Here is a 13,366-nt window from a genome sequence, read left to right as displayed (position 1 = left end):
TGTTCCGATGATTAATGGATGTCTGCGGCTGTTTCTCTTCAATTTGAGTGGTGCCACATCAGCAAATGAAGGTCTCGAAAGCTTTCTTTTCCATATGAGTAAGGCTGGGTTTACTCAGATGTTGCAGCTCTTTCCCATTCCTATTTTGAGAGCCTTTTAGCCTAAACGGACTGTTCCTAAAGGTGCACGGTAATGTACCAAACTGTTTCTTTGCTATTCATAAGGTTTTCCCTGGCCAATTCTTTGAGAAGTGGACGGCCTCTTCCTTCTTCCTAGTCTGTCTCAGTCTATAAGCTGGGCTGTTACCTGTGCACCAGGTGCATCTCGCTGGGTTTTAAACACCAGAGGCTAAGCCTCAAAACTCACGTCTGCATGTCACCACAGTAGGACAAACCGACAGACAAGTTTGTCTTGCTGTTGGAGACCTCTCGTTATCACCCCCACCTGGGTCCCTGTGGCTGACTGTTCCTCTGTCTGGCTTCCTGGCTTTTAATCCCCTTTCTCTGGCTCTTCTGGCCTGCTGCTTTGGGCATCCCCGAGTTGTCCCTGGGGCTGACTGCTCCTATGTGCGGGTTCCTGGCTTTTATCCTCTTCCTCCTGCTCTTCCAGCCTGCTACTCTGGGCGGGCCTGAGTTTCCTCTCCTCACCTAATCCCTTCGGCTGATTGCTCTCTCTCTGGCTTCCTGGCTTTTAATCCCCTTTCTCCTGCTCTTCCGGCCTGCTACTTTGGGCGTCCCTGAGTTGTCTCTCCTCACCTGTAACCCTGGGGCTGAGTGCTCTTCTGTCCGGGTTCCTGGCTTTTATCCCCCTGTTAGGGACTCAATTATATCCCCCAAAATATGTTAGAACTCTGTACCTGTGGATGTGATCTGGTTTGGGAACAGGGTTCTTTGTCAGGTTACTGAGGCCGCACCAGTGCAGGGCATGAGTTCTAACCTGAGTTCTAAGGACCTAACCTGAGTTCTAAGGAGCAGCACAGAGACACACAGCAAACAGAAGTGGAGATGCCACGTGGAGACCACCAAGGAACAGAAATTGCAGACAGACAAGACTTTTCCCCCAGAGCAGACAGAGAACGCCCCCTCTGGGGGCCCTGAATCTGGACTTCTGGCTTCCTGCACTATGAGAACATAAATGTCTGTTCGTTAAAGCCATCACTTGTGGTATTTCTGTTATAGCAGTCTAGAACACTGAGACCTTCCAGAGTCTGTGACCACATCCTGTCCCCTCTGCGGATGTCCATCAGGTAAGGAGAGCAAGAAGGGTGATGAAAACTCGAGGTCCGCCATCTGGAATGACCAGGATGCAGCTGGGCTGAGGGAATGCTTGCAGGGGCCCGTGAGGGTGCAGAGAGAGAAGTGTCCTTGGCCACCATGTCCTAACACAGAGCTGGCGCCAGGGACTCTGCTGGACCAACAAGGCTGGGAACATCAGAGCCGGCCCACAGGGAAGCAAGCGTGGGGCTGCTGGCCTCAAGTGCTAAGCAGCACTCCCCAGAGACGTGGTGGTTAGGTGCCATCGAGGCAGTCGTAACACACAGCAACCTCATGCAGAACAGAAGGACACACTGCCGGATCCTGCGCCAGCCTCACAATCCTTGCTGTGCCTGAGTCCCTCGTGTCACTCTATCTCCTTGAGTGTCTTCCTCCTTTCCACTGACCCTCTGCTCACCAAGCATGATATCCTTCCCTAGGGACTGGGCCCTCCTGATAACATGCCCAAGATGAAGTCTCGCCATCTTCATTTATAAGGAGCACTCTGGCTGTACTTCCTCCAAGACAGATTTGTTTGTTCTTCTAGCAATCTTTCATACATTCAGCATTCTTCATCAATGCCACAATTCAAATGTATCAATTCTTCTGTGGTTTTCCTTGTTCATTATCCAGCTCTCACATGCACATGAGAAGATTGAAAACACCATGACTTGAATCAGGCTCACCTTAGTCTTCAAAGTGACATCTTTGTTCTTCCTGCCCAAGGAGCTCTGGTGGCACGGTGCCTAAGGCATTTGACTGATAACCGGAAGGTTGGTGGTTCAAACCCACTAGCTGCTCTGTGGAAGGCAGATGGGACAATCTACTTCTGTGAAGATTCACCACTTTGGAAACCCAATGGGGGTTGCTATGAGTTGGAATTGACTTGATGGCAAGAGGTACGAGCTAGGAGTCATCAAACTGTCAACCAAGCCAAAGGGGCACCCTGCACAGGCCCCATGCACCAGGACCCCAGGCAGCTGCCAGGGAGGTCAGGGGGCCAGGGGTTCAGCTTTGGGATGTCTTTTGGGATGTCTTGGACCTGTGGTGTACACAGGTCCCCAGCTGGTTAGGTCATTCAACACTCAACACTGCTCATTTCCCCTCATCCAGGTCTCCCCAGTCACTGAACTGTTATGTTTAGTTCTGGAACATTCTCTGTGGTGGGGCCATCCTGTGCACTGTAAGGTGTTGAGCGGCATCCCTGGCTTCTACCCACTCGATGCCAGTAGCACCCTCCTCCCAGTTGTGACAATCACAAATGTCCCCTGAGATCAGAGTCACCCTAGAGTACCCTAATCTTTGATTGTCAGCCTTTTCTATATGTTTTAGAGCAAAAAAGGCTGAGAAACACCAGTGCAGAGGCCCTTCCTTGGGCAAGGAAATGGGGTACAAAGGCCCACTGAGCTAGTTAATGAGGAAAGCCCAGAGCTCCTGAACCAGAGCCCCTTTCAGTGCTCGGAAGGGGCCATGAATGGCACCTGGAACACCCTTCCCAGCTGCCCTCCCAATGCCTCCCCAGCCCCAGGCTGGCCTTGCTCACCCTCGGCCCACCGGTAGGTGAAGGCAGGATCGGAGGTCTGCACGGCTGACTCCTTCACGATCACTCTCGTCACATGTCGGCCCCACTTTCTGCTGGCCTTGGGGGTTTGTGGGGTACGGTCCCTTTCCTGACTCAAAGAGAATTCCGAAAGGGCTTCCAACGTCCTGTCAAGAGACTCCTCAGAGCAGCCTGTGGGCCCGGAGGCGGTCAGGCCTGGTGATGCCTCAAAGTCATCCGAGTAGGCTGGGCTCACAGTGGGGAGGCCTTCTTGGCTGGCCGAGGATGCCAAGCTCACAGTGCTTGCAGAGGTGTCTCGGGACAGTGGCAGCTGGCTGGATGTAGCCCCCCACTTGGTGTTCAGACTCTCATAGACCATGCTCTCTGTAGGGGGACCCTCCTCGCTGTCTGAGGATGCCATACTCCGGGCCTGGGTGCATCTTGGTGACCCCTGCCTGTTGGGGGCTTCTGCCCATGAGCGTAGGCTGGACCGCTTTTCCTGCTGAGCACCTTCTCCCTGAAACGGAGAATGGCAGCAGGAATGACAGCACTCTACACCAGCAGCCACTCAATTATCACAGCGCCTGCAGGACAGGACACCTGCTGGTCCCAGCAGGGGCGAGGGCACAGGGCCCCTGTGAGGTGTGGGTAGGAGGGGTCAATCGTGGACAGGCCCGTAGAACCCTCTTGGCACATATATCACATGACCACAGTGGCGCCATGCACAATGAGGCAGGGCACGGACAAGACCTGTTGAAGTATATTACGAAGCGTGCACCCGACAGTATGGGGTTACCAACATGCAAGAACCCTGGCAGCACCCTTGGAGGAGTGTGTGCGGGCACAATCGCCGCTGGACACGCTTTAGGGAGTGCCATGTGGGGTAAGCTAATCAACCAGGTGATGGTGCATCACCTAAGGCAGGGTTTCTCCCCCTTGGCACTGCTGACGTCTGGGCTGGATCATTCTCTGTGGAGGGGCCGTTCTGGGCACTGCAGGGTGCTGACCAGCCTCCCTGGCCTCCGCTCACTTGATGCCAGCAGTGGTGACAGCCAAAAATGTCTCCCCTGGGGGCAAAGTCAACCCCAGCTGAGAACCACAAGAATGAACAGATAAGGAGCTCTGGTGGCACAGTGGTTAAAGCAGCCAACTGTAACCAAAAGGTCAGTGGTTCAAACCCATGAGCTCCTCTGTGACAGAAAGATGAGGTGGTCTATTTCCGTAAAGATTTTCAGCCTTGCAAACTCTATGGGGCAGTGCTACTTTGTCCTCTAGGGTTGCTATGCGTAGAAACTGACTCAATGGCAGTGGGTTTTTTTAGAGGGAATAGTTAGATGACAGATAGATAAACAGATAGATAACAGATAGGGTGTCTCTCAGCCTCAACACTGTTCATATTTGGTCCCCGATCATTCTCTGAGGTGGAGCCATCCTGTGCACTGTAGACTGTTGAGTAGCCTCCCTGACCTCCACCCACCAGATGCCAGTAATACCCCCTCTCCTGGTTGTGATAACCAAAAATGTCCCCAGACGTTGCCCAGTGTCCTGGGGGGCAGAATCACCCCCGTTGAGACTGACTTGACCCCTGCCCTAGATGAAGCAGGCATTTCCCCAAAGCCATCTGTAATTGATAGTTCACTGTACTCACTTCCTGATCCAGCTCTGACTTCTCACTGACGGCTGGAGCCAAGTCATCAAGGGACAGGAGATTGATTCTGAAATCTGCAGTGAAAAAATGAGTGTGATGACGTTGTTCACGTACTCACTCCCTGAGCCGTAGGCACAGGGGATGGAGAGAACCAGGGGCCAGCACACTTTCTCTGTAAAGCACCAGAGGGTCAAGATTTCCAGGCAGTGTCTGCTCGACCCTGCAGAGTGCAACCACAGCTACAAACAGAAGCTCATGAGCAGGCGGGACTGTGTGCTAATAAAATGTCATTTACACAAACAGATGGTCACAGAGGCAGTAGGAAGTGTGGTGATAAGTTCCTGGGGTACTGGGTTTGGCCTGGGAGAGGGGGACAGGGAAGTGTGGGGCATCTGGAGGTCCTGGGGACTGTGGTGGACATGGGCTCAGAGCTGCTTGAGTGTTCACTGAAAGCCGGTTCCAAGCCACTGAGACCTAAGATGAGTGCTGCGTGAGGGCAGGGTGAGGCCTTCCGCAGGGGATTCTACTGCCTGCGGTCATTCATCACCCTCAGAAGCAGGAGCTGTAGGACAGGGAGACCTACAGGACTCGGGGCCTCATAGCCCACAGAGGCTTCCTTGCCCTCCTCCCCAAGGCAGGCACATGAGCCAGGATGGCCTGAGCACAGCTGATGCCTGGAAGGAGGCCAAGGTGATCCACAGCCCCGGGTGCAGGGATGGGGAGGGAGCTCCCAGAGGTGGCATGCAGAAGAGAGGAGTCTGTCTGAAAAGGGCAAGCTACTCACTTGGGAAAGTCAGCTGAGTGCTGCCTACAGCTGTCTGTCCCTATAAAAGTGTCTGCCCGGCACTGTCAGTCATCAGTCGCCTGGTCTAACTTCACAAGGGAGAGAGAATTACCATCAGTATCAGCCCAAGGCTGAGCCCTCTGAGGCGGAAGTCAGACATGCTTTTGCCCTCCAACCTTTTTTTCCAACGCTGACACCAGCTGGGTTCAGTAATTCGTTGCAATGGCCACACAGAACTCACAGACCATATTCACAGGCATGGGGTTTATTGGGGAAGTAGCAGGTTACAGATCAGGATGAGAATCAGGAAGCTTGGAGGCAGTCTCCCTTCTTCAGCGGACAGCTCTCAGCTACTCTCCGGTCCTGAGGACAGGCTCCTCTCAGCCCCCTCAGGACAAGCCTGCTCTCTCGGCCCTGAGCCCAGCCTGTGCCCTGCTCAGGCAAGTGTGACAAAGCTCCTTCAGTTCTGCCGTAAAGTGCAGGAGGCATCCCACTCTGCCACCAAGCCTCCTGCCCAAAGGCAGTCAGTTTCTCATGCTGTGGGTTGGCATGGCCACTAGAGCCACCTACCTCACTCAGTGGGCCAAGAAGCCCACCACTGTCATCTCTCATTGGTCTCTTGGTTCTGCTGCCGTCTTAAGACCCAGGCCAAAATTCCCCTCACTGTGGACCTGTTCCATCTGCGATTGTCAATACAGTTCATGGGGCTTCATGCTGAGCAGATGAAGCCTCTGGGTTATCTCCCTGCCCAGCCAGGGCCAAAGCTGCGGGGAAGATTCTAGACTCCCCACTCTGGGCAGTGGTGGCCGAGGAGGACAACCCGTGTGTGCAGAGAGAACTGCTCCTTAAGGTTTTCTAGGCTGTTATCTTTACAGAAAAAGGTGGCCTGGTTGCATGGTGGTTAAGCACTTGGCTGCTAACCCAAAGATTGGCAGTTCAAACCCACCAGCTGCTCTGTGGGAGAAAGATATAGCAGTCTTCTGCTACCACAAAAATTACAGCCTTAGAAACCCCATGGGGCAGTTGTACTCTGTCCTACTGGGTCACTACGAGTCAGAATCCACTTGACAGCAGACAACAACCAATGACCTTTAGAGAAGCAGGTCGTCAGGCCTTTCTCCCGCAGAGCCACTGGATGGGTTTAAACCACCAACCTTTCAGTTAACAGCTGAGCATGTAACCATTTACAGGACCAGGGCTCCTTAGTCATAACGTCTAAATAGTAAGAAATATTTTAATCTTGACTAATTAGAGAGTTAAGTTACCTTTTCCAAATTTAAAAAGGAGACTACTAAAAGAAAAACTGAAAAGGGCTTTTTTCAGGTTACAAAAAAATATTTCCAAAACCAAACTCATTGCTGCTGAGTCAATTCTGACTCCTGGAAACCCCATGTATGCAGAGTTCCACAGGGTTTTCAGGGCTATGACCTTTAGGAAGCAGGTCACCAGGCCTGTCTTCTGAGGAACTCCTGGGTAGGTTTGAACTGTTGACCTTTTGGTTCGTAGTTGAGGGCATAACCATTTACACCACTCCTTTTTTGAGATTAATGCCCTATAATTGGTCAGGGCATTTATTGTTGTTATGCACTGTCGAGTCAGCCCTGACTCATAGCGACCCCTCCTTGGGTTTCTGAGGCTGGTATCACTACGGAAGTAGATTGCTCAACCTTTCTTTCAAGGAATAGCTGGTGGGTTTGAACCACCAGCCTTCTGGTTAGCAGTCAAGTGCCTTAGGCACTATGCTACCAGAGCTCCCCCAGGTCAGGGTTAGTAGATGAATATTTTATGGGCAGAAAAAAAATCTGACCTGTCCCCTCAACCAGGGAAGGAGACTAATGAACCAGGAGGTGACAAGGCCAGCATGCCCTCTCACAGCAGCACCCTGCAACCTCTGTGCCCCTTCCCCCACACTCTGTGCACAAGAATGTGGCTTACCATTCCTGCTGTCATCAGTGGTTTCAGAAAGTGACTCCTCTGAGGGCCTAGCCTCACTCTTGCTCCTTCTGGGGGAGGACAGGGGCTTGGGGCGCCCCATATTTGGAAGCCCTGACCTGGATGAGGTGCCTGTGACCGAGAGCACTGACGTGTGAGAGGTTGGGCCACCAGCACCAGGGATCTGTGGGGAGGATGTTCTTGAACTGAAGCGGGGAGCAGTCCCGCTGACTGATCGTGTGGCTGGTGGACGTGGCTTCTGGAATGGCTTGGGCCTGGGTAGAGACAGATCTTGTGGCCAAGCTGGGATCTGATCCGACTTTGATGGAGATAAAAGAGAGAAAATTACAAATGCAGGATGATCAAGTCCTTATCAAGCCATAAGTAGACCTGGGGCTCATGGGGTGTGTGACCATTGCCTCAGTGATTGTTTTTTCCCCTCTGCATCCCCTTTTTCTCTTCTCCTGTCATTTCTGGAGGTTGAGCTATAGCACTTAGATAACAAAATGTTGGGACTGGAAAAACATCGCAATTATTTCCTATATTGGAAATAAATCCACAATCAAAAGTATCACTTTACTTTCAGATACTAACACATGTCACAGTTTCTAAATTAGAGGCAAAGGGTTAAGGCACTCAGCTGCTAACTGAAAGGTTGGTGGTTCAAGTCCACCCAGAGGAGCCTTGGAAGAAAGGCCTGGCAATCTAATTCTGAAGATCAGCCACTGAAGGCCCCGGGGAGCAATTCTACTCTGACACACGCTCGACGGCAGTGGGGATCCTGTCTAGGAGATGAAGGTGGCAAATGCAAAAGTTTTGTTAAAAACAAATAGAAATTAAAACTTACCAAGAAGAGTTCCACTTGTTCTTTGTCACTGACATTAGTGCTGGTGAAACCCTGGTTCCTGTGTGTTTCTTTTTCTCCAGAAGACTCCACCAAGCTTCCCAGTAACTCCTTCATTTCCTCTTCATCACTGTCTGGAGAGTCAAATGTTCTAGCAGGTTTTTTCTGCTTGGGTGTTGGAAAGTTCCGTTCTTTCCCTAAACGTGCTCCACGGGGCATATTTTCAGCGGGTGGCTCTTTCTTCTTGAGGAACCTGCTGCCCTTCCGGCTATCAGTGGTGGAGTTTTCACGCACACGTTCCTGGGGAGAGTCTGTGTTCCACGGAGTTTCCGCTGCACACCTGGTGGGGACCTGATCAGCCCCCTCTGGAAGGCTGGCATCAGAGGTCTTTGGGTCAGACTCCACATCAGACAAACCCCTCTGTGCCTGGCGGTTCCTGATCTTGGTCTCTATCTGGGCCAGCTTCAGGAATGCGGCGTTCGTCCGGGTCTGGGAGGTGGTAGTCAGGGGCCAACCTGAGGAAGGCCTAGGCCCACCCTCCAGGCCAGGGCTCTCTTTCAGAAAGAGGCGTCTCTCACCCAGCATTTGGTTTCTTTTCAGGAACCTGCTCTGACTGGCTGTTATTTTGGTTAGACTCCTGCTGATCTGTAAGTTTCTGATTGCTTCCACTTTTGAATCTTCTAAGGAAATATCACTGAAGTCACCAAACATGTCATGCACAGAGCAGCTGGCCTTTCTTGCTGAAGCCATTCTAAGGTGGAAAGAGAGGTGACTTATGGTGGGAACAGCTCTATTTGTGCTGTGCATTAAGTTCTCCCAAAGGTGCCCACCGCCAGGTAGGGTCACAGCCCCCTTTGCAGTTGGGCCTTGGCCACCTTCCCTTCCAGCTAAGTGACAATGAGAAGAATGACTAGATTCTCAGCTTCAGTCCCTGCCACCGCCTATCTATTAGTGGAGGCTGGCGTGTTGCTATGATGCTGAACAGGTTTCAGCAGAGCTTCCAGACTAAGAGGGACCACGAAGAAAGGCCTGGCAATAGGCTTCTGAAAATCAGCCAAAGAAAACCTACTCTGTGAAGCACAACAGGCCAGTCCACACCGACTGTGGGGATGGCACAGGACTGGGCAGAGTTTGCTCCACTGTGTGTGAGGTCACCATGAGTCATGGCTGACCCCACGGCAGCTAACAACACAACCACCACTAACTGAGCTCCATTCAACGCCAAGTGTTAAACAAAACTCATCAACACAAGAGGTGGCACCTCTGGGGCTGGTGAGCTGGCCTGCTGCTCAGTGCTATGGAACACCTCATCTCATCCTCACAGTGCTCCTGGGAGTTGGTTACTGTCCTCCCTGCCATACAAAAGAAGCTGAGGAGACGGAAGCTCACGCGGGTAGGTTACCAGTCAAGGTCACCTGGCTGGGCAGTGTTGTGACCCCGTGTGACTAAGTAGAACTGCCCCATTGAGTTTTCTAGGCTGTAATCTTACTGGAAAAGATCACGAAGTCTTTCTCCTACGAAGCTGCTGCGTGGGTTCGAACTGCCAACCTTCCAGTTAGCAACCAAGCACTTAACTATAGCGCCATCGGGGCTCCTTGGCTGGGGAGTGGTAGAACCCAATTCAAAACCCTGGTCTGACTCAAGACCATGCTGATAACCGCTGTGCTTCTGGCCTCGCTCAACATTGCACAAACGCCCCAACAAGCCCAGCCACCTCCTACATCCAAGCATCCTCAGCTCGTTTACGACAGCTAGGCACTTGACTGCTAACCAGAAGGCTGACGGTTCAAACCCACCAGCCACTCCCCGGAAGGAAGATGGGGCAATCTACTTCCGTAGTGATACTGCCTTGGAAACCCAAGGAGGGGTCGCTACGAGTCGGGTCCGACTCGATGGCACATAACAACAACAACAATAACACTGAAATGCAATGTGTGTTCAACAAGTGCCCCAGAAAATCTTACTTCACTTAACATAATAGGACCACTGCCTTAGGGAAGGCTTGCAGGTAGACACAGCACCCTGCGCCTCAAAATATTTACAATGTACTGCATGGGCAGTACATCTGGGGAGAAGGGTGAACACTTGCATCAGATTCTCAGAGTTCCCATGAGCCCCTGTAATACATACTAGCCGCTGCAAGATCTACAAAGGTTTCAAAAGATTTTAAAGATTAAAAAAACACAGCCTGAGTGGGTGCATATGTGCTGCAGCGCCTTAGTGCTGGCATCCAGCACCCCAAAAGTCAAACAGAGACCCTTGGGTCCCCCCCCAAAAAAAACCAAACTCACTGCCATCGAGTCTGATCCAACTCATAGTGACCCCTCCTTGGGATTCCGAGGTGGTAATACTACAGAAGTAGATTGTTCAACCTTTCTTCCAATGAGCGGTTGGTGAGTTTGAACTGCCAGCCTTCTGGTTAGCAGTCAAATACCTTCAGCACTACACCACCAGAGCTCCCATCCTTGGGCCCAGCAACCCCTTATGCAGGAATTTACCTGCAAGTACTCTCTCAAAAGTGCACAGAGAAACATGTAATTGATAAAGGTCCAATATCCAAAATACATTTTGAAAACTACAACTTTTCAACAAAAGGACAAACAACCCAATTTAAAAAATTGGGCAAAGGACTTGAACAGACATTTCACCAAAGAGGATATCCAGTGGCCAATGAGCACATGAAGAGATGCTCGATGCCATTAGCCATTCACCCACCCACTGTTGAGGAGTTAATTGTGACTCACAGCTACCCTATAGGACAGAGTGGAACTGACAAAATACGATTTCCAAGGCTGTAAATCTTTATGGAAGCAGACTGCTACATCTTTCTCCCTTGGAGCACCCGGTGGGTTTGAACCACCGACCTTTCAGTTAGCAGTCGAGTACTTCAACCACTGCACCAGGGCTCCTTATTAGCTATTAAACCAAAAGAAAAAAACCAAACTCACTGCCATCAAATCAATTCCAACACATAGCAACCCCCTTTGGATTTCTGAGGTGGTAAATCTTTATGGAAGTAGATTGTCCCATCATCCTTCCACGGAGCAGCTGATAGATTTGAACCATGAACCTTCTGGTTAGCAGTCAAATGCCTTAGGCACCATGCCACCAGAACTCCTTTTTCATTAGCTATCCAAGTGATGCAAATCAAAACCAGAATGAAATACCAGTTCATCCCATTAGAATAACTTACGATAAAAAAAAAGAAAGAAAATGAAAACGTGTTGGTGACGCGGTACAGGCACTGGAACCTCATCCATCACTGCTGGTGGGAATGTAAAATGGTACAGCCACTGTGGGAAACAGCTTGGCGGTTCCTCAAAAAATTGAACGTGAAACTACTGTATGACCCAGCAACCCCACTTGGTGCAGACAGGAACGCAAACAGGAACCTGTGCACCATGTTCACAGCAGCGCTTTTCACAAGAGCCAAAAGGTAGAAGCAACCAAATGTCCATCAACAGATGACTAGAAAAGTACAATGTGGTCCATCCACACAATGGACTATTACGCAGCCATAAAGATAAAGGACACGTGCCACGACATGGATGAACCAGAAAACATCAAAACATCATGTTGAGTCAACTAAGTCAATCATAAAAGGACAAATAATGCACGATCTCACCTATATGAAATAAACAAATACCTAGAAGCCAGAACATGTTCGTGGTTACAGGAGAGGGGGAAAGGATGTTTCTGCTTAGGGGCAGTGAGCTTATGTTAATGGTGGTGGCATGATTTGGAAAAGGATAGTGAGAATAGGTACACAATGTGAAGAATGTAATCAATATCACTGAGTTGTACCTGGAGAAATGGTTGAAATATCATACATCTTGTTGTGTATATTTTCACAATTACAAAAAAAAAGGAGTGGGGGAAATGAAGATGTATTTTCAGGAAACACATGACGACATTGTCTGTACTCAGTGAAAACCTAAACTTATCCCTAGAGAACTGGTGAGGTCCAGGTGACCCATCCAGACAGTGGAAGACTACGCAGCCATTAAAAAGGAATGAACGAATCATCTATATGAGACTAAACCGTCAACATTTATGTAAAAGCAAAAATGAGAAAGTAAGGGGAGACATGTGACATTGTGAAAAATGTCACCACTGTCACTGAACAACATGTATGTAGTTGTTTTCTGGTGCCACTGAGTCAGTCAATTCCAAGTTATAGTGACCCTACGTACAAGAGAATGAAACATTGCCTGGTCCTGCGCCACCCTCATGATCCTTGCTATGCTCAAGCCCATTGGTGCAGCCACTGTGTTAATCATCTTGCTAAGGGTCTTGCCCTTGTTTGCTGACCATCTATTTTACCCAGCATGATATCCTTTTTCAGGGACTGGTCTCACCTGATAGCATGACCAAAGTACAAGATCAAAGTCTATCTGGGCTTGTAAGGAGCATTCCAGTTGTACTTCTTCCAAAACAGAACAATATACATAGAACAATATGTATAAAAATTGTTAAATAGGAACCTAATTGCTCTGTAAACCAAGAATACAAAAAAATATTTTTTAAATAGGAAAGGAACAATGGAAGAGAGTCTGGTGGGTTCTCAAAAAGTTGAACATAGAACTACCTACCATATTATCCAGCAATTACACTCGTAGGTATATATTCCAGTAGACTGAAGACATATCCACACAAAGACTTATATGCAAATGTTCGTAATAACTATTAGTCATAATAGACATAAAATGGAAACAATCCAGATGTTCATTAACTGATCAATGGATAAATAAACTGTGGTCCAGCCTCTAGCCATACAGTGGAATATTATTCAGCCATTAAAAAAAAAAAAAAAAACACGATACCAATACACACAACCTGGATGAATCTCAAACACATCATGGTAAGGGAAAGAAACCCACCGCCATCAAGTTGATCCCAACACATAGCCACCTTTATGATAGAGCAGAACTGTCTCACAGGTTTCCAAAGCTGTAAATCTTTACAGAATAGACTGTCACATCTTTCTCCCACAAAGTGGCTGGTGGTTTCCTTTTGGTTAGCAGCCCGAGGCTTTAACCACAGCACCACCAGAGCTCCTGGTGGGAAAGAAGACAGATGCCAAAGGCCACATCTTTTATTCTATCTCTATGAAACGTCCGTTTGGACAGGCCAGTCCACAGAGACAGAAAGTAGTTCAGCAGTTGTCTGGGGCTGGAGGTGGGAGGGATCTTCTTGGGGTGACGGGAAAGTTCTAAAGCTGGAGTGTGGAGCACAACTTGGTAAATTTACTAAAAATAACAGACTTGTACATTTAAAAGGAGTTCCTGGGGAGTGCAAACATTGAACATGCTCTTAGCTGCTAATTGAAAGGTGGGAGAATCGAGTCCACCCAGAGGCACCTTGG

At 49.6% G+C, this 13,366-nt stretch overlaps 1 protein-coding gene across 1 annotated transcript in view; it reads right to left on the bottom strand.

Moving 5' to 3' along the window:
* Nucleotides 1-8,751, bottom strand: part of CUNH19orf44 (chromosome unknown C19orf44 homolog) — a 14,809-nt gene extending 6,058 nt beyond the window's left edge. Inside the window, exons 1-4 of the mRNA XM_042781589.1 lie at nt 8,005-8,751; nt 7,161-7,476; nt 4,442-4,515; nt 2,797-3,310 (exon numbers count right to left, since the gene is read on the bottom strand). Of these exons, the coding sequence (XP_042637523.1) occupies nt 2,797-3,310; nt 4,442-4,515; nt 7,161-7,476; nt 8,005-8,751 (1,651 nt within the window). The remainder of the gene's footprint in view (nt 1-2,796; nt 3,311-4,441; nt 4,516-7,160; nt 7,477-8,004) is intronic.
* Nucleotides 8,752-13,366: the final 4,615 nt, after the last annotated feature.

This window comes from Orycteropus afer, unplaced genomic scaffold (genome assembly GCF_000298275.1).
Source record: "Orycteropus afer afer isolate SDZICR_OR568_19922 unplaced genomic scaffold, OryAfe1.0 scaffold00136, whole genome shotgun sequence".
NCBI lineage: Eukaryota > Metazoa > Chordata > Mammalia > Tubulidentata > Orycteropodidae > Orycteropus > Orycteropus afer.
Note: the sequence above shows the minus strand (reverse complement) of the source record. Positions and strands in the feature narration are given on the sequence as shown.